Source organism: Ranitomeya variabilis, chromosome 1, assembly GCF_051348905.1.
Source record: "Ranitomeya variabilis isolate aRanVar5 chromosome 1, aRanVar5.hap1, whole genome shotgun sequence".
NCBI lineage: Eukaryota > Metazoa > Chordata > Amphibia > Anura > Dendrobatidae > Ranitomeya > Ranitomeya variabilis.
In genome coordinates this window covers 1,063,777,415-1,063,798,212 of record NC_135232.1, presented here as the reverse complement: position 1 = coordinate 1,063,798,212, position 20,798 = coordinate 1,063,777,415, and the positions used below count along the sequence as shown (strand labels likewise).

General features: G+C 41.5%; 1 protein-coding gene across 14 annotated transcripts in view; it reads right to left on the bottom strand.

Annotated features, from left to right (window-relative positions):
* Window positions 1-2,954: 2,954 nt before the first annotated feature.
* RBM47 (RNA binding motif protein 47) overlaps window positions 2,955-20,798 on the bottom strand; it is a 172,202-nt gene continuing 154,358 nt past the window's right edge. For 8 of the 14 annotated variants that reach the window (XM_077279871.1, XM_077279872.1, XM_077279873.1 and 5 more), the window contains 3 exons: window positions 11,475-11,681; window positions 8,984-9,168; window positions 5,305-5,906 (listed from right to left, as the gene is read on the bottom strand). In XM_077279871.1, the coding sequence (XP_077135986.1) occupies window positions 5,667-5,906; window positions 8,984-9,168; window positions 11,475-11,681 (632 nt within the window). In that variant the 3' untranslated portion in view covers window positions 5,305-5,666. Of the gene's footprint in view, window positions 5,907-8,983; window positions 9,169-11,474; window positions 11,682-20,798 lie in introns of all 14 variants that reach the window. The other 6 variants (XM_077279881.1, XM_077279883.1, XM_077279880.1 and 3 more) reach the window with 2 other exon arrangements.

Genomic DNA, 20,798 nt, shown 5'->3' with positions numbered 1-20,798 from the left:
CACGCTGAGCTGCGCCATGTTCTGTTGCAGTTAAAGAACCACGATCCAACACACTTTTAAGGAATGCTTTATTTTCTACACTCTTAAAATACAAAGCAAATATAGAAACACAAACTCACAAAGAACATAAGGGCTGTTTAACACACAAATACCAGTATCAGAAAGGGAGCGAGATAAAACTCCTAACAGTCAACTCTTTAGGAAGAAGAGTAAGGCATGTCATGGGATTCCTCCCCATTTTTTTTTGTGCATTTTGTTCTCAAGTCATAAGCTGGCTTCAAGTTTAGGCATAAAAATATATTTCTCTTCAGTAGTGTTCATGAAATGGTTTCAGAATATACTAAGTCTGTAACCAAATTAAGGCATCACAATCCTAGCGGTGGACAGTATGGTAGCACGTTCAGTGGAGATCAATTGGGAAAATAAAAGAATGCCTGATCATAGTTTTGTTTTTTTTCCCTAAGACTTGGCTTTCAAGGAGATCTTGATGTGTTCGACAGCCGTCTAGAAGGTGTAATACATGGGTGACTATATCTATAAGGCCGGTGTCCTACTTGCAACTGCAATGTGAGAAACTTGCGCGAGTCTCTCGCCTCAATACCCGGCACTCGGACCGGAGCGTGCGGTTGCATGTATTTCTATGCAGCTGAATGCTCTGGTCCGAAGTGACGGGTATTGAGGAGAGAGACTCGTGCGAGTTTCTCGCATTGCAGTTGCAAGTGGGGCACCAGCCTTATAGTCACCCATGTATTACACCTTCTAGACGGGTGTCAAACACATCAAGATCTTAAGCAGAGTAAACCCTATGCCTACAGGCGATGGGCACCTTTTAAAGGATAATTTAAGATATAAATACATTGAACAGTATACAAATATTAATACTAGATATTTCTTTTACATGGTGTGGTCTATTTGATGGGTGGCAGAAATCTGTGCCTGCTGGTAATGACAGTTCCAGCCTGCATGTGGTGAGGTGTACTTACTTATGTTGGGCGAGCATGCTCTGATGCTAAGGCTACGTTCACATTTGCGTTGTGCGCCGCAGCGTCGGCGCCGCAGCGCACAACGCAAACAAAAACGCAGCAAAACGCATGCACAACGCTGCGTTTTGCGCCGCATGCGTCGTTTTTTTCATTGAATTTGGACGCAGCAAAAATGCAACTTGCTGCGTCCTCTGCGCCCCGACGCGGGCGCCGCAGCGACGCATGCGGCGCAAAACGCAAGTGCGCCGCATGTCCATGCGCCCCCATGTTAAATATAGGGGCGCATGACGCATGCGGCGCCGCTGCGGCGCCCGACGCTGCGGCGCTGGCCGCAAATGTGAACGTAGCCTAACAGAGTATCTTCAGTGTGCTCAAATACTATCTTCAAGTCCTGCTTGTCTCACGGCTGTTCAACAGCTGCAACACATGGAGGGAGTGCCTGTTTGGTAGGCGATCCCTCCCATGTACTGCGGCTGTCGAGCAGTCACGAGACATGCAGCTGCGGGGACTCGAACATAGTATTCAAGCATGCAGGTTAGCACACGAGTACACTCGGATAACACCTTATCCCAGCATGCTCACTCATTACCAGTACTAATGTTTCAAATGTTGTACGATGCATAAATGCAGTAAAATATCAGAACATAAGTTGGACAGTCACTAGCTCAGATTCTGGGGTTATGAAGTGGTATATGGCCTCATATGCATGCACAGGTGTATGGCATCATACAATATCCCTGTGTATTATTGATAACCCTTGCACAAAACCAACTAGGCTCCATGCAGATTTTCAGCATTATTATTATTTTTTTTTTTTTTAATTGAAGGGCATATATTGACCTGCAATACTTAAAAATAAACCGCGTGCAAGAAAGAATACTGCGGCCTGGACAATGAGTGATTTGTGCTAATCCATCATAATAAAAACAATGTTTTACTTTTTTCTCTCCATAAAAACCTAAATGTTGATATTTTATCCAGTGTTCACAAAACTACTGTTCCTACTTTACTATGTAATGCAATTACGAGAACTATTAAATATGCTCAAAGTCACTCAACCCTTGCTGGACCTTAAAACCACATGGTGTTAGGCCTCATCGACATGTTTTTTTTGTGTACAAGGATGGTTTTCCATCAGTGTGTCGGATACAGTTTTTCATCCATTTTTACCATATGTTGTAAAAATTCAAGTTTCTCCAACCTTTTAAACAGTAAAAATCTGACAGCACTCGGATGACACAGAGATGGCAACCAAGTGCACTCTGTTTTTATTTTTTTCATGTTAATTTGGAAAGTTTAGTTCACAAAGAAAAAACTTTTCCACTTTGTTTTGGGGACAATCAATCTGACAGCAGCATAATATAGGACAAGACAGACCGATTCCGGGGATGTGTCATTTATTAGGCTGTGTGCTGTCGTTTCAATATCATCAGTGTGTTATGAGGGGATTATCACTGCAGGACTAGGTCTCATGTGGACAGCAGTCCAGCTAATCTATTTAACCCCTCCCCCACCACAGATTGGCTGCTTGCTGACAATGTTCACAGGAAGCTGCCAATCGTGGGTGTGGGCGGGGCTATGCACAGCTCCACATTCTGAGCACTGATACATCTACAACAGATAAAACAGGGATTCTAGCAAAACTTCACCAAGCAGCCCAGTAAGTGACACATCCCTGGAATCACATTCTTGCTCTATATTATGCTGCTCTCAGATTACATAGCAAAAACCTGCTGACAGATTCTCTTCAATGCTCAGCCAATAATAGTGTTCATATGCATAAGGGTGTCAACAGGAATGGCTGTCGGGCAAACAAGCATTCAGCCCCCTCTATCTAACCAGGATGTGTCATGGGTAAGCTACTGCTCTATTACAATATTATTATGATATTACAGATTATAAAACATGGGCTCTGTGCAGCCGCGTGCTACAGCAGCACAAACATTCAAAGAGCTAATGGTGGAGAACAAATAAATAAAAGAATCTTTAATATATTGTAAATTCAATGCAACATTATGGCACAGTTCTGATGAGTTACTATAAACACCACACAAGAAAATGCTGCATTTAACTTAAATATTGTTCTAAAAGCCTTTAAACAGGCTGGAAAAAACAAACAAAAAACAAACAAACAATGAAATAATATATTCACTAGCACAAAGTCAAATGGTCCTACCCTCCCTCCCCCCTCCCCAAAAAAACACAGCAAAAAAAAAAAAGCAACATGCTATCTGAAATACATATTAACCAGTTTCCATCGCAGAGACAGCAGCAACCCGGCACTGATGCCACCCAGTATGGTAGGCAAAAAAGGTTATAGTTACTCTAAAATTCACCAATAACACACCCATAAAATACAAGCATGCAAATAAGAAACATGATATAAAAACTCAATAATCCAGTTTTTAGAGCTCCCAGGACGTGACTGCTGGCAGCTCAGCAGCTAAAGGGTGAGATCTACAATATCTAAAATGTATGCTACACACAGAAAATATCATATTTTGGGGAGCTGGCCACATACCTCCAAATGTCAGCAATTCCTGAGTTGTATGCTTTATAGTAAATGCTGATAAATGTCTGCCACTTATAAACTAATTCCATATGCAAAAAGTACAGATGGCACAATATTGCCTTTGTCGAAAATCATCAGTGCCTGTTGCATTCCCCTGCATTCAGTTACAGGTACTAATGTCAAAAGATGCCACTCAGGGGTCTCAAAATAATGGATCCACATTTTTCTTTTAAATTAATAAATAATTCATCCATTTCTTCCAAATTCATGCTTTACAGTGAATTGCCATTTTTCAACATTAATTTTTTTGAAGGTCCAACAGTTCTGTCCGGATTAATTTCTTCATATATCATTATTGTCAGGCTAGAATACAGCGCTTCCTTTTTCTAACAAGGAGCTTCAAATACTTCACATAGAAATAGAGTTAAAATATAAAATTGTGTCTGCTACCCCTAGGAGTGCATACTCCTTTATTATTGGGCTTTATGCAGAAATAGTATGCTGTAAACTCCTAAGCTCCCTCTAGTGGTCACAGCCAGCAGTCAAAAAATGATTATTTGCCTTTATACGCTATAGCATTTCTGGTATTAAGATGTATTAAGAAATCAATCACCGGAGTTTTGGACCCATTTAGATCAAACATTGTGCTGAAGATAGAATTCATTGAAAGAAAAAACACCTGTTAGCTCTTAGGAAGATGGAAAGAAAAAATTCTGTATTTTAATTTAAAAAGGACTTTATGACTCCTGACCATTGGGTTGTATATGACAAAAGTGATGAACACTGCAGGAATGTAGTAGAATAAATGCATCCTTGCCCATCGTGCGAGTCTACTTGACTTGATGGCGCAAGTCTGCTTGTATATTCAGTGTGACGACTAGCTGCGGCTGAATATCATGAGAGATGTAGTTCATCTTCCAAAATGCTTTTACGGGCACACTGCCACAGATATGACAAGGCTTTCACAGTACCCCGTGGGCATGTCAGTTTCTGCAATCATTTGCAATGCTTTAATTTCTGAACTTTTGCAAGCAATGCAGAACAGGACAGAGAAATCTTAGTATTTAGGTATTAAAGCTCATAAGCTCCTTAATGGCCAATATTGCATTTTTTGCATATAAGAAGAAACAGGGTTCTCCACTGGCCTAAAGCCCTAAGGCTAGGTTCAGATTGCGTTAGGGCAATCCGTTTAGCGCTAAGCACTAGCGGATTGCGCTAACGCAATGTCTTTTTAGGGGTCGCGTTAAACGTCCCCGCTAGCGCAGATCCCCGATCTGCCAGAGCGGGGAACGGACCTCGGGCGCAAGCAGCGTCCGAGGCGTGCCACAAAAGAACGGCACATCGCTAGCGCGTGCCGAAAATGTCACGCGCTAGCAATGCGCTTTAACATTGCTGGCAATGGGAGCGCTAACGCACGCGGTGCACAGCGTTAATTTCGCCGTGCAACGCTGTCCGTTAGCGCTCACACTAAAACGAAATGAGAACCCAGCCTAAGGCACTGCAGTGATGCCCGAATTATCAGTCTAACCTATAAGGAAATATATCCAACTTGTCTATGAAGCCCATAAAATCTCATTGCATTGGCACTAACATTTGCAATATTACACGACCGCTCTTCTCAATCCCAAGAGGTGACTAGTTTACAAATTTTGGCAGATGCCATAAATTCTTAGTTGGTCCCAAGAACGTCCAGTATATCTTTATAAATTAAGTACCTTCCATACATCTATATATTCTCTCTACATATATTTCTTAAATATGGAATATTTACTCTGTAGACTATAGCTGCTCATGTACTTTTACAAACACTTCTGCATCAATATTATTTAATGTTCTGCAGGATACAGATATACATATATATTTATATCTAGTGCACAATGGACTAAAATAATATATATAAAAACAAAAACCTTCATACCAGATATGTTGCCTATGTATACACTGTTAAAAACCTAAGCAACCAAACCACATAATATAAAAACTATATGGTTAAAGCATTAAAAACTCAAAAAGAAATGTCTGAACGAATGCATCTTAAAAACTGACTTGCAGAAAAACAAAATTCACATATATAAAATATTCTTCTAGGGATATATTTTCCGCTTTTTTTTTTCTTCATAAATATTTTAGAGTTCCTTCAGTCCCCTGCCCGCTTCCTTGAGATGACAGTTTTAGTAGGTTTGATAGAGGTCATGTAATGGAACCTGGAAGGCTGCAGCAGGAAAAGCTTGAGGTATATAACCAGCATATCCCCCGTACACCGCTGCGGCGGCAGCGGCATTCTTTTGTAGTGTGGCTAATGTGGCTGTGGTGGGGGCTGCGATGGGGACGTAGCTCGCGCCATAAATGCCTGCAGTTGGAATCCTTTGCACGTTTGGAGCCATGGTATACACTGGAGTTATGGGGCGGCCCTGTAACAAAGATAACAGAAGAACGTATAAAACATTTCTTATATGGAAAAAGGAAATAAAACATTAAATTCTGATAGTCTGTCCCCAAACCAGAGGCCTACGGCAATGGTAACCCAAACTGTGCCATCGTAAGAGATCTTTAATTATTTGCACCTTTTAATTTTTCTAGTTTTAATTACAGGTTATCTTTGACCCAGGAATTAGTCTAGTCTTGAAGTGGTTGTTCGGCTTTAAAAAGGTAGAAGTTTGTGAACTGAGGATTCTCTAGTTCCAGCGCTAGCAGTGGTGGGCGCGGGTCCGCAAGTATGTGATTTGCATATATGAGGTCACGAGGCAACTAGTGATGAGCGAGTGTACTCGTTGCTCGGGTTTTCCCGAGCACGCTTGGGTGACCTCCGAGTATTTGTTAGTGTTCGGAGATTAAGTTTTCATCACCTCAGCTGAATGATTTATAACTACTAGCCAGGCTGAGTACATGTGAGGGTTGCCTGGTTGCTAGGGAATCCCCACATGTAATCAAGCTGGCTAATAGCTGTAAATCATGCTGCTGAGATGAAAACTTAATCTCCGAGCAGTCATAAATACTCGGAGACCACCCTAGAGTGCTCGGGAAAACCCGAGCAATGAGTATACTCTCTCATCACTAGAGGCGACTAGATGGGCGAGCCTCACTCAATGCAAGGGTATTGAGCAAGGCTACAGAGGTCTAGTCAGAATGTGGCCGGAGTATGCAAATTGTATAGTTGTGACCACATGACCACTCCTGGCACCGGTACCAGATAATCCTCACAGCGAGCAGTATTCACACTGAATATTCACAAGTCTGCAGACACACAAAGCGACTAAAGACAATCCCTTTAATGAATTCAGTGCTTCTTATCCTATCACAATCTTCATGAAGAGGCATGCACCCTTTAATGAATTTGGCACCTTTTTCAGCTACCATGCACTACTGCAAGAAATGTTCTCCTGCCAGAGACTAGAGTACATTTCTATCATAACTTACGACCATTATAATGATGAAAATTATGCTGAATTTGTCAGCAGTAATCGCCCTGCCATGCCCCTCCTGGTGGAGCTACACCAAATTTTCAAAAAGTTAGCGTTGCTGTCTGGGTCTGGCATTAAATACTAAAAGCTGCAACATTTTTATGCAACAAGTAGTTTTAAGCCAGAATTCTTAAAAAAATGTGTGTGCATATTAATAGTAAAACTAAAGAAATGAACACTTGACCTGGATTCACCACACAGTAACTCATGGCAGAGGTATCACCCCATCATTTGTCTGACATGGTGTAATGTGAATTGGAGGGATGGCATATATTCTTTTCATTTTATGACCCATTAGACTGAAATCCAAACTATCTTTATTAGCTAAGTATAATGAGTGAGGTTGGGTAAGGTGTTATCAGAGCATGATCATGTCCTTGTCAAGTATTTTTGGCGTGCTCGAAAAAAATGCTCGAGTGGCCTTGCCTGCATGTCTCATGTTTGTTCGACAGCAGCAACACATGCAGGGATTGTCTAACAAACAGGTATCCCTCTATATGTTTCGACTGTCAAACAGCCATGAGACATGCAGCGGTGGCGACTCAAGCATATTTTTTGAGCACGCCGAAAATACTTGATTAGGACATGAGCGTGCTTGGATAACACCTTACCCGAGCATGCTCGCTCATCACCCACTGCAAATCATATTTTCAGCTGGGGGACAGGACTTTCCTGCAGTCTTTCTTCAGAAAGATGTCCGGCAGCTGATAAAAGCCACTGTTTAAGAGGCTCAGTTACAATACATTGGTCATATAATCTGAAAAAAAAATACGGTTGGCAAAAATTTGGATGTGGAACTTGGCAGCCCCATCCATTATGTGGTGGCTGCTGATGAGTACTACATCTCATTTCCCCAAGGCTAGATACACAAATCTGTGTGAGTGTTGCCATCAGAGAAACGGACAGATTTTTCTCTCAGGTATCAGTTTAGTTGCATTAATTTTTTTTCCTTCCAGAGGAGAAAGCAAAAGAGTATAGAGACAGGACAGCATGGGATCACAGCAGATTCTGTGAGGTAAAACATTGTTTATAAACCAGCAGTGAAAAGTTTTACCTCACAGAACGCAGCAGCTATGATCCCATGCTGTAATGTCTGCATATCTTTTTGCTTCCTCTCCCGCACAGGAGCTGTTGTATGATCAGCCCATGTTCCTGCATGGCCAGACACAGCCATTACACAGTACACAGCAGGGGCACATTTATAAGATTATCTCAGCACAGGAACATTTTATTTAATCACATCCAATTGTGGAAATTATTATTATTCCAAGATCTATTGACTAAAATGTACTTTGTGGGAAAACCCCTTTAATTTCCAAGTCTGATACGCAAAACAAATGAGAATAGGAAATGTTCAGAGGTTCATTGACCGAACATTGATCCATTGGCTCATTGAAACTCTATGGGGCAGTAAAAAAAAATGAAAGAAATAAATAAAATAAAAAACATGGACAATACTAGGATGGATCACATGGATATGTTAATGTAGTCTAGTTTGAATGGATAGATTAGTTATTCCCAAGATGTTCAACCATAGCTGTGCTCTTAAAAGGCCACTCCACGCCTCTTCTCTTTCCACAATGTTTATGTCCGTCTTCTCGAGAATGTCCTTCAGAAATAGTTGGTTTATGGAAGGTTTCTTAGAGTGGGGCAGAGCTTGAGAGAGAGGGAGTCCAGGAGTGTTGATACGTATGCCAAAAAGAGCACTTTATTATGATAAATTATAGATTATTTTGACAAGTGATGGTCTGGTCACAAACATTAATTGAGGCCTCACTTTTCAAAAAAGAAAGTCTAATAGAAAAATTATAACGCAACAAGTCAAGTCTAGTATTTCGATTAATGCGTTCTGATAAATTGTGCTTGGATATATTTTATGAGCAAGAATACGGATAACCCTCGGTCAAGTTCGGACAGAAATTTTTATTTTTTTTTTTTTTTTAACACAAAACAGAATATAAACCTACACAATAATAAGTACGGTAGTTATTATTTGTACATTTCAATATATTACATGCATTACCAACCTGAAATGGTGGAGGAGTGGACACTGACGGCAGAACTGCAGCAGCAACAGCGGAGGCGGGGTCTGCCTGCACCGTGATCGGATTGAGCATGTGCTCCATCCCATGGAGTTTGCCCTCTTCAATCAACTTGGCAGCGGTTGCAGCCTGAAATACGGAGTACTGGGTGCCAATGGTTGGAATGGCCACTGGAACATACATAAATTGGTGAGTAATGCAGTATTCTGTCTTTTTATTCTGTCTAGTAAAGACATCATTTTTTATAAACTCATAACATAGAAAGTTGCTACGAAAAGTTTATATTCGCTGCATAGTGATAGTGATGAGACACCATGGGAGAGATACTGGAAAATAATATGATGTAAATCGAGAATTCTAACTGGAAATGATCCACTTAGCACCAATGCGAAGCAAATTTTAAGGCGGCAAATTGTGGTAATACAGTATATTGTCTGACGCTAAAGTGATGTAATGCAGCGCTGAAAGGGAAGGGCTGTTCGATTATGTACATTCCCCAGTACTCTGTCTAGACAGATATGTGACCTCTGCAGTCAATCATTGGCTGCAGCAGTGATGTGTTGGGTCACTTCTGTAACAAGTGATTGGCTGCAGCTGTCACATGTCGCCCAGACAGGCAAAGTACAGAGGTCTACGGGGGACCTGGGAAGAATTGTAGAGAAATTGACAAAAGATTGGTTAGGTGAGTATTACGGGGAAGAGGGGGTTATTAATTTTGTTTTGTCTTTTTGCATTAATTTTAAGTGACCGGACAACCCATTTAAGGGGACTGTCTCAGCAGAGCTTCTAGGAAAGGAGAAAAAAAAGCTGATAATGCCGAGGCCAGCTACTGGTGGCATTGCCAATGCAATTAATGGACATCTCAAGTCTACGAGAGTGGGGATCCCTGGAAAAGGAGTCACAAGATTATCCATTAACATAAAGCAATCAGTTATTCTTTGCATTCATTGTATTGTATGGTGTTCCTCCAATGTATATAATAGGTACATAGTTATAATCATTAAAGGGGTTGCTTATTTTTTTCCTACGCGGCCAACAACTTACAGTCAGGTAGTTGGCTGTTCTGCCCACCGACGATCTCTGTGGCTTAGAGCAGTCATGGACCACCTCCTGCCAACGATTCTCACGATTCTGGTGACAACACAACAAAAGACAACTACGGTACCTGCCTGTAAGTTTTTTGCCCCATAGGAAAAAAATAACCAAAGTCTCAGATAAAATCCTTAATTATAAATTAGTAAGATGCCTTATATTAGCTGTACTGTATAAATAACATCTTTAATTCAAGGTTTATATGGCAGAGAGAAGTAGCGTATGACTTGAAAAAGCAACTCGCACCATAGCTACAGTATGTTAGTCTAGCAGGTAAGAAGGCATGAATGAATGATTTGGGAAATAGTGATCAAAGAACACAAAATGATTGATCAATTTCAGATATCAGGAACAGATCCTCGTAATGAAGGCTGATTCATTAGCATTATATTCGTATTAGGAAGTATGGATTGTGGAGTAATTTGTGACAAACGCCTGTAATTGTGGACAGTCCCTTTTATACTCTACAATATATTATATATAAAATGGGTATACTCAATAACTGAACGCTATGGACCACGATAAAGGGGTTGTGTGATATTACGAAAAAAAAAATGGCTGCTTACTGTCAGAAACAGTGCCGCCCGAGCCATAGCCAGTGTGCCATACTGAAGAAAATGGGGCCAAGCGACCATACTAGAAACTTACTATGCAAAATCGTGGAAGAAAGCACCTCTAAATTTTGTCCAAACTCACACAACACCTTAAAAGGAACACTAAACCTAGAGTACAAAGCTTAGAAAACAGATAACATGGGAAGTCTGAGAAAGCCTCTGCCCCCACGATCCTGATTAGTAGTCCCATTGAAGAACACTACAGCCAGCCTCTCCCCGGCCCGATCAGGCTTCTTTTACACTTGCCATGGTTTTTCGTCCCGTGAGGGCCATATTTACGGCTGTGAAAAAATATCGAGCCTACTCGATATTTTTCACGGCTTACGGACACGGCCCCCATTGAAAATCAATGGGGCCACAAAAACAACGGAAGCTTGTTTTTTGTGGTGCACCATGACTTCCAGTTTCGCAGAACACCGTTTTTTCCCCCAATACTTTTGCCATAGTACTGGAAACCCGAAAAATGGCGATCTGCAAGTTTTTTGTGGTCCGTTATTGCGGCAGACGATGAAAATTGCGGCAATACGGCCCTCAAAAAACACGGTAAGTGTAAAAGAAGCCTTAGGCCGCTTACTGGGACCACCACAGTGCATGCAATGAAAAGGTCGATCATTTAGACTTTAGGTTTAGTGTCTGTATGTGTAGTTGGTAATTTTATTTCCACTTTTATAATCCTGGTTTTCCATGCTCCACTTTCATAAACATCATCCAAATCTTTCTACTGAAGGAATGAATTGAATTATTAGGGATCAGTAAATGTTAGGACTAACCTGCACCAGGTTTAAGAGCAACTGGGTTGACCGCTGGTAACTCCAGGTTGGGTACAAGTTCAAAGCCTTTTTCTTGCAGTTTACCCTTCCCTTCATGATATCTGCTATAAATGCCGCGGCCAGCCGAATATCCCCCCAGGTACGTGCCCCGGGGACCGGGGGCTCTGTTGCCAGCTGCGCCTCGCCCTCTGCCTCTTATGCTGCCTGCTTGTAATACCAACATAACACAATCAGAAATCACAGGAGATCACAACTAAAGCCTCCATGAGCAAATGCTGAGCAATGGATGGGTGTTTCTATTTTGGCTGAATGACACGCATTGAGGAGCAATTACTAGACGATTTTCCACAGTCCCTCTTTTGAGGCTACCCTGGCAAAACATTTCCTCCATTTTTTCTAAAGTAAAACTTGCCAAGGACATTTCCCTATTTTATCTCTTCCCAAAATTACAAATAGTCAGTAAAGATCCTGATGCAATGTCATCTTCAAAATGGAAACACAAGCAAAATGCAGTTTTGTGGAAAAAGAAGCAAAAATACAAGTAAACTTTAGTTACGTGAATGGAACTGGAGCCAAACAGCTAAATAATGCTGCCCGAACTATGATAAGTACGAGAGTCCAGCGCCATCATTTCAGCCGGGTATGGTTTACTCTGAAATGCTGCAACATTTCAGGAAAAGAAAAAAACATTTAAAAGCCTGTCGGGGCCCTTTCCGCTTAGGTGACTAATCTAAGGGCTTGTTCACATGTTGCGTTTTTGCGGTATTTTTTTCCCCACACTTTTTTGCCATGGAAAAAAAAACAAACAAAAAAAACAGCATTTTACACACTTATTTTACACAGCACAACCAGCAAAGTGAATGACATTTCTGAAATCTCATGCATATGCTGCTTATTTTTTTACTTGCAGATTTGAACCTTCAAGTGATTTTTCAAGTCTGCAGCGTGTCAATTCTTTGCGTTTTTGTATCAATTTTCAATTAATCAAATGACTGGGGGGGAAAAAACGCATCAAAAATTAGTATTTTACTCAACATTTTTCCTGCCAACATTCTGGTTCTTGCAGCAGAAAAATCTGCTACAGATACTAAATATGTGCACGAGCCCTTAGAGGCCAATTCCTGGCGGCTCCCCATGAATGTGTACAGGGAGAGACTTGTCACTTAAGGGTAATGGGGCAGGCAGAAGCCACTGGGATCCGCCCTCTTGGAATAGTGCTAGGACCCCCGGCCGGCTTCTAAATGTTTTCGTCGATATGCCGACGCATTTCAGAATATAACATACCTGGCTGAAATGACAGAGCTCGACACTGGATTTATGCTGCCCATGGTTCCTGGCAGCGTAAATCAGCTGTCGGCTTCCTTTTAAATATGTGCTTGTTCTTGGCAGAATGCAAAACAGTGGATTTTATGTATCAGTTGTATGTATTGCATCTATCGTATTCCTATGAGGAAATTAAGGCAGATGGCTCAATACAGTGAAACCTTTCACCAAAATGTCACTTTCATACAGTCCAATAATTGTCTGGATATAAGCATAGAAGAGACCAGCAAATGTAATCTCTTATTTGGGCGATTATTTCATGCAAACTGGGAATGTGACACAAATGATAACCATATTAGTGATATTTTGATCCTGTACAGTTTGCATCTGCTAACAAAAAAATACTTTAAAGGGAATGTATTATCAGAAAATGACCCAGTGTATATCGCGTTTAAGGCTGTGTGCACACGTTGCAGATTTGGGTGCAGAATTTTCTGCATAAAATCTGCATCTCCTGGCAGGTAACACAGGTGCAGAAAAAGTGAGAAACAACTGAAATTATGTCTTATATTCTAGGTTCTTCAAAGTAGCCACCTTTTGCTTTGATGACTGCTTTGCACACTCTTGGCATTCTCTTGATGAGCTTCAAGAGGTAGTCACCGGGAATGGTCTTCCAACAATCTTGAAGGAGTTCCCAGAGATGCTTAGCACTTGTTGGCCCTTTTGCCTTCACTCTGCGGTCCAGCTCACCCCAAACCATCTCGATTGTGTTCAGGTCTGGTGACTGTGGAGGCCAGGTCATCTGGCGTAGCACCCCATCACTCTCCTTCTTGGTCAAATAGCCCTTACACAGCCTGGTGGTGTGTTTGGGGTCATTGCCCTGTTGAAAAATAAATAATGGTCCAACTAAACGCAAACCGGATAGAATAGCATGCCGCTGCAAGATGCTGTGGTAGCCATGCTGGTTCAGTATGCCTTCAATTTTGAATAAATCCCCAACAGTGTCACCAGCAAAGCACCCCCACACCATCACACCTCCTCCTCCATGCTTCACGGTGGGAACCAGGCATGTAGAGTCCATCCGGTCACCTTTTCTGCGTTGCACAAAGACACCGTGGTTGGAACCAAAGATCTCAAATTTGGACTCATTAGACCAAAGCACAGATTCCCACTGGTCTAATGTCCATTCCTTGTGTTCTTTAGCACAAGTCTCTTCTGCTTGTTGCCTGTCCTTAGCAGTGGTTTCCTAGCAGCTATTTTTACCATGAAGGCCTACTGCACAAAGTCTCCTCTTAACAGTTGTTGTAGAGATGTGTCTGCTGCTAGAACTCTGTGTGGCATTGACCTGGTCTCTAATCTGAGCTGCTGTTAAACTGTGATTTCTGAGGCTGGTGACTCGGATAAACTTATCCTCAGAATAATCTCTAGGAACTCCTTCAAGATTGTCGGAAGACCATTCCCGGTGACTACCTCTTGAAGCTCATCAAGAGAATGCCAAGAGTGTGCAAAGCAGTCATCAAAGCAAAAGGTGGCTACTTTGAAGAACCTAGAATATAAGACATAACAAAAAAGCGTGAAACAACTGAAATTAAGTATATAATTCCACATGAGTTAATTCATAGTTTTGATGCCTTCAGTGTGAATAGTCATGAAAATACAGAAAAATATTTAAATGAGAAGGTGTGTCCAAACTTTTGGTCTGTTCTGTATGTTGCTCAAAAAAATAAAGGGATCACTAAAATCCCACATCCTAGATATCACTGAATGAAATATTCCAGTTGTAAATCTTTTTTCATTACATAGCGGAATATGTTGAGAATAATAAAATCTAAAAATGATCAACGTAAATCACAACTAATATCCCACGGAGGTCTGGAGTTGGAATGATGCTCAAAATCAAAGTGGAAAAGTTACAGGCTGATCCAACTTCAGTGGAAATGCCTGAAGACAAGAAAATGATGCTCCGTATTGTGTGTGGCCTCCACGTGCCTGTATGACCTCCCTACAATGCCTGGGCATGCTCCTGATGAGGCGGCAGATAGTCTCCTGAGGGATCTCCTCCCAGACCTGGACTAAAGCATCCGCCAACTCCTTGACAGTCTGTGGTGCAACATGACGTTGGTGGATGTGCAAGACATGATGTCCCAGATGTGTTCAATCAGATTCAGGACTGGGAAACGGGCGGGCCAGTCCATAGCTTCAATGCCTTCATCTTGCAGGAACTGCTTACACACTCCAGCCACATAAGGTCTGGCATTGTCTTGCATTAGGAGGAACCCTGGACAACCGCACCAGCATATAGTCTCACAAGGGGTCTGAGGATCTCATCTCGGTACCTAATGGCTGTCAGGCTACCTCTGGCGAGCACATGGAGGGCTGTGCGGCCCTCCAAAGAAATGCCACCTCACACCATTACTGACCCACTGCCAAACCGGTGATGCTGAGGATGTTGCAGGCAGCACATCGCTCTCCACTGTGTCTCCTGACTCTGTCACGTCTGTCACGTGCTCAGTGTGAACCTGCTTTCATCTGTGAAGAGCATAGGGAGCCAGTGGCGAATTTGCCAATCCTGGTGTTCTGTGGCAAATGCCAAGCGTCCTGCATGGTGTTGGGCTGTGAGCACAACCCCCATCTGTGGACGTCGGGCACTCAGACCATCCTCATGGAGTCGGTTTCTAACAGTTTGTGCAGACACATGCACATTTGTGGCCTGCTGGAGGTCATATTGCAGGCCTCTGTCAGTGCTCCTCCTATTCCTCCTTCCACAAAGGCTGAAGTAGCAGTCCTGCTGCTGGGTTGTTGCCCTCCTACGGCCCCCTCCACGTCTCCTGGTATACTGGCCTGTCTCCTGGTAGCGCCTCCAGCCTCTGGACACTAAGCTGACAGACACTGCAAACCTTCTTGCCACAGCTCACATTGATGTGCCATCCTAGATGAGCTGCACTACCTGAGCCACTTGTGTGGGTTGTAGAGTCCGTCTCATGCTACCAAGACTGTGAAAGCACAACCAACATTCAAAAGTGACCAAAACATCAGCCAGAAAGCATTGGTACTGAGATGTGGTCTGTGGACCTCACCTGTAGAACCATTCCTATATTGAGTGCGTCTTGATAATTGGCAATAATTTCCATCTGTTGTCTATTCCATTTGCACACCAGCATGTGAAATTGATTGTCAAACAGTGTTGCTTCCTAAGTGGACAGTTTGATTTCACAGAAGTTTGATTTACTTGGAGCTATATTCTGTTTAAGTGTTCCATTTATTTTTTTGAGCAGTGAAAAAAAAAAAAAAATATATATATATATATATATATATATATATATATATATATATATATATATATAATTTTTTACATATAGCTAAAGGAGGATTACGCCTGCAAAATCAGGACAGAAACAGCAAATTTGTGACAGTTGCAAGGTATAATATACGTATATTATACCTACAAGGGATATAGCTTTAATATGGAAGTGTGAGTATGTGATATTTCAGTATAATGAAAACATTTTCTCTATTTTGCATTCTGACCAGAACGAGGCATTACTCCTGTTTCGGTATAGAACGATACATGTAGACATTATGAAATCTTGTATTTTAGCTCAGAAAGGAATCGTAGCTTTAGTATATAAAAGTGGGATGTAAAATACATGCCAGACATCAGAAAACAAATCATGGTTGCTTTTATCAGAGTAGAACGACCAGGTAATCAGGTGACAAACACGGATTTACTGATAACGGAGAAATGTGGTGCACTATGACCAAGAGGGAGAAATAAAGTGTTCATGTGACCTTGGTAATGTTCCCTTATCTGCGGGGCTCATACATTACAAGCACATTCATATAGGCTTCCGTGACCTGAGGTTTTTTTAGCTTGACGTATAACAAGACTGTAATTAGAACTATTTGGCCGATATGGGAAGCGCCAGACCTTCCAAGACATATTAAGATCGTCAGATACATTCAGATCAGGTAGTTTGCCAACTGCCAGGTTAATTTTATTATTACAAAAGGGCAAATTAATCCAATGTGTGACATGTATGACATGCAACCATGTAAATATGCATTTGGATATGTGTGGAATTACTAATGGCTGATATAGAGAGACTGATCCAGGCTGTTACATGATCATCGATCGCCATTATTGGTCAGTTTATGTAGGCCAACTAACCAATGATGGTGGACAGAACGATAGTTCATATGATCGTTCTGTCCCCATCCAGTAGCAAGTTATCGGCTTTACATCTCCAATCATGTCCCATGATTTGGAAATCGTACAGTGTTGCATTATCATTGGGTTGCTCTAGTGTGCTATTTTCTTGATATGCAATAAGGTTTGCTTTCTTTTGACGTTTGTCCTTACTCTCTCCCTGTCCATCTCAGATGTAGCTCTGATATCAGTAACCCTTCCTTTCTTCCTCACTCACTCTCCATCTTTCAGCCATCTTAGAAGCTCATGTGTATGAAGTCCTGTTTCTGAAAAGTCTTTACCTGCTTGTATGTGTGCATATTTACAAGAATTCAGCTGGAAATTAAACTTTCTTCTGAAATCTTCATACGTGCCTCCTACAGTCTAATTAAAACTATCTGAGGACATCACTATGTGTGAGTACGGTGAAAGAGACAGCCTAAAAACTGTCTGACAGTGCCCCACGCTTGCAGCTTAGTCATGGAGTCAAAATATCTCCAGTTTAGAGGGGGGCAATGTGCTGCTGGTACTGAGTATTTTAATGTGTGCATAAAAATCATTGCACCCCATAAATGAACGTTTTGTTCATTTGTTGGGTGACTTTCGACAGGTCAATAATAATTGCCCAACTATAGTGCAGTGATTATTCGCTTGTCAAAATAGTCTGTTACTGTATATGCCATATAGCATGTTATCCAAGCACAACTTTGGAATTTAAATCCTGTCTGACCCAACTAATATTATTTCAATTAAACTGAACATTTTTCATCAACATATTTTAAAGGTTTATTTGGTGCACATAAGGCAAATTAACCAACCTAGACCATCAAGAATGTATTCATCAACTCCTTCGCAACTGAAGTCTTAACCCTACATAACCAAAAAACGTATCACTTCCCTCCCTTACACCATAAAACATAAGTCATTGAAGGGGTTGTCTGCTTCTAATAGGCTAAAAACATGTTAACCACCCATACTGACACCACTGCAGCCATTCACTGCTGAAGCCACTGACGGCATGAGCTGCTGAGCTCAGTGATTGGCTGCAGTGGTGACATCACCGGAACAGTGCTGCAGACAAACATTGAAACTGGGGCAGCAGCAGAGACTCCTCATTGGATGCAGGGAGGGTAAATAAAGCTCTTTTTTAACGCCCAACAGATTGATGAAAGCAGATAACCCTTTAATACCCAATAGCTCCTCCTGGTATGCACGTATTCACACTAGTCTGGATGTGCCAGTCAGTTTTTTCTCCTTTAATACCCAAGCCATACTATAACAGACAGTCAGGTTTGATGTCAGAAAATGATGTCTCACACCCTGAGCTAGAGATAAAGTGGTAGGACAAGAATTAGGTCTCTTTATAAATATCTGGGATCTACCGTAGTAAAATCACTAGAATACTTTGTTGTACAATTTTTTACATTTTGAATATAGTTGTCAAATATTTTCATCAACTATGTTTGTTGTTACCTTACTGGCTTCAATAGATGCCAAATCAGTCATTTTTAGATTGCATTAACTTCCCCACAGGTCACAGTGCACCACAAAACTAAAGTCAGCAATCATGGAGATGGCAGAACAATGAAACATCAGGTCACATAATAAAGTGCTTGCTAATGATATTCAAGTCTATACAAACATTTTTGAAGAATTTTGCTCTTCATAACAATTTGAGATGATCTTTGCAAATTTGCAGAAAGAAAGACAGAGGGATTTGTTAGATAAAGGATATGCTACACGCGGTATTGCCAATAAACAGAAATCAAATTACATTTTTTCCCCCAAAATTCCCATAAAAAATTTAAGACAATGACAAGAAGCTTATAGCGTAAATCAACTTTCTTTTTTTTTTTAAATTTCCCCATCAAGGAAAGTTCTGAAACTTTACAAGTCACTTTATTAGAGTATTTCTCTTCATTCCCGTAAAAAAAATGCATGAAAAAAAAAAAAAAAACACCTTTCCCCAGCTGCATTGATATCAGAACATGCTCATTTGGAATACAGATGATGGCAGTGATGGGTCACCAGCTGTCTCTTCCTCTGAGTGTTTGGCTAAGGCCAGAGTCACACTACTGTATAACACGGCGGAGTGCTATGTGATAAAACATTGCATAGCGCTCGGCCCAGTGTTATGCTATGGGGCAGCTCAGATCCGTGATCATTTTCTCATGCCGAATCGGCATGAAAGAACAATGGCAGCATGGTGAGATTGGCAGCAAGATTCGGCTCACTCACACCCATACAAGTCTAGGTGCAAGTGAAACATCGCACTGCACTCAGATATCACCCGAGTGCAGTGCGATTCCTGCCTACGCCAGCAGTAGAGGAGATGGAGAAATTACTTTCTCCATCTCCTCCGCAGCTGTGCTCTGATCCTGTCACGCGAGAGGCTCGGAGCACAGTAGCATGACACTTGGCTCACGCTCGCAGTAGAGCTGGAGCTGCGTGTCATTAGCACATCAGATCCAATTACATAGGCTAGTTAGACGCCGGCCTTATCAGAATAATTTCCTGCAGCAGCATATCCCCAGAGTTCATGAGATGCTCAGCTGACACATTACTGCCATCATCTGTACTCCAAATGAACACATTCTGATATCAATTCAAATGAAATTAGGCAAACACACTGGGCGAAAAGTAGGAGTTTATATGAAACTTGTATGCAGTTTGTTTTTTCCAGGAATTAAGAAATCTAAAATTGATCAGCAAAGTTTCTTAACTTCCCATGCCGAACAAAATTATAAAAAAGGAAAAATAAGATAAAAGTTTAGTTAGTTATTCTATAAAGTAGACCTGACCTTAGTATTAAAATTTAAAAAACCATTTACCATACATTTTCTACCTATGAAAGGGTTTGCCGATGAATATAATTGGTCACCTATCCATAGGATATAGCTAATAGGTTTATGACTGCTTGGGTAGAGTAGAGGTCACGCGTGTACTGCCACTTAGTCCACATTGCTCCATTGTCTCCATCAATCCTATAGACTTTAGAATGAAGTGCTAGCACGAACGCGTGACCACTACCCAAAGACAAAAGGGGGACACTGGACCCTCGTTCTTGAGATCAGTGAGGGATGCAGCATTAGGACCCTCAGCAATCATGCATTTATTACCTTCCCTCTGGATAGGTGATTAGTATTTGTTAATTTTTATCCTTTAGGCACAAGTCTGACTGCTGGGAGGAGTGAAAACACCCGGGCAAAGGTCGCTCAGTCCCGATCACCTGAAATAAGCCAGACAACAATACACCCTTTGGTGGATGTGAGTCGGTCACAGCATTTATTAAAACATTTCCATTTAAACCATAAAAACATAAACCTTTGTCGCAAATCGTTGAACTATGAAGAGATATGCCGGCTGCCGGACCACCGGCAGGCATGTCCGCCTTCAATGCTCTTCCACAAATAACTTTCTCAAATAGCGCCAACTGTGACTTTAGTTAAAAAAACAAATAAAACATTTTTGAACAAAATAGATAAAGCAAAACATAGGGAGGGAGGGACAATGTGCTTCCAGCTACAAGAAGGCTGAGGGGTGGGACTAATGGTTGCTAAATAGGGAGGAGATCAATCCATAAAAAGTAGACCGCAGAGGACAACTAAGGATAAACCTAATAGTTCAAGTTGGCTGGAGGGGAGGGGGGTGAAGGAATGACTGCCTTAAACAAGCGGTCCCAGTCCACCATCTTCTGGAGGGAGGAAAAAGTATTCCAACAACCACATAGTGTGCCCACAGAAACATAGGTGATAACGAGCAGGAGACAAAAAGACCATATTAGTTGTAAAAGATTGCCCTGGCAGTCAGGTAGGACCCTCCCCATTTGGTCAGGCACACTGACTGCTGGGAGGAATGACCCAGTAAAAGGTCGC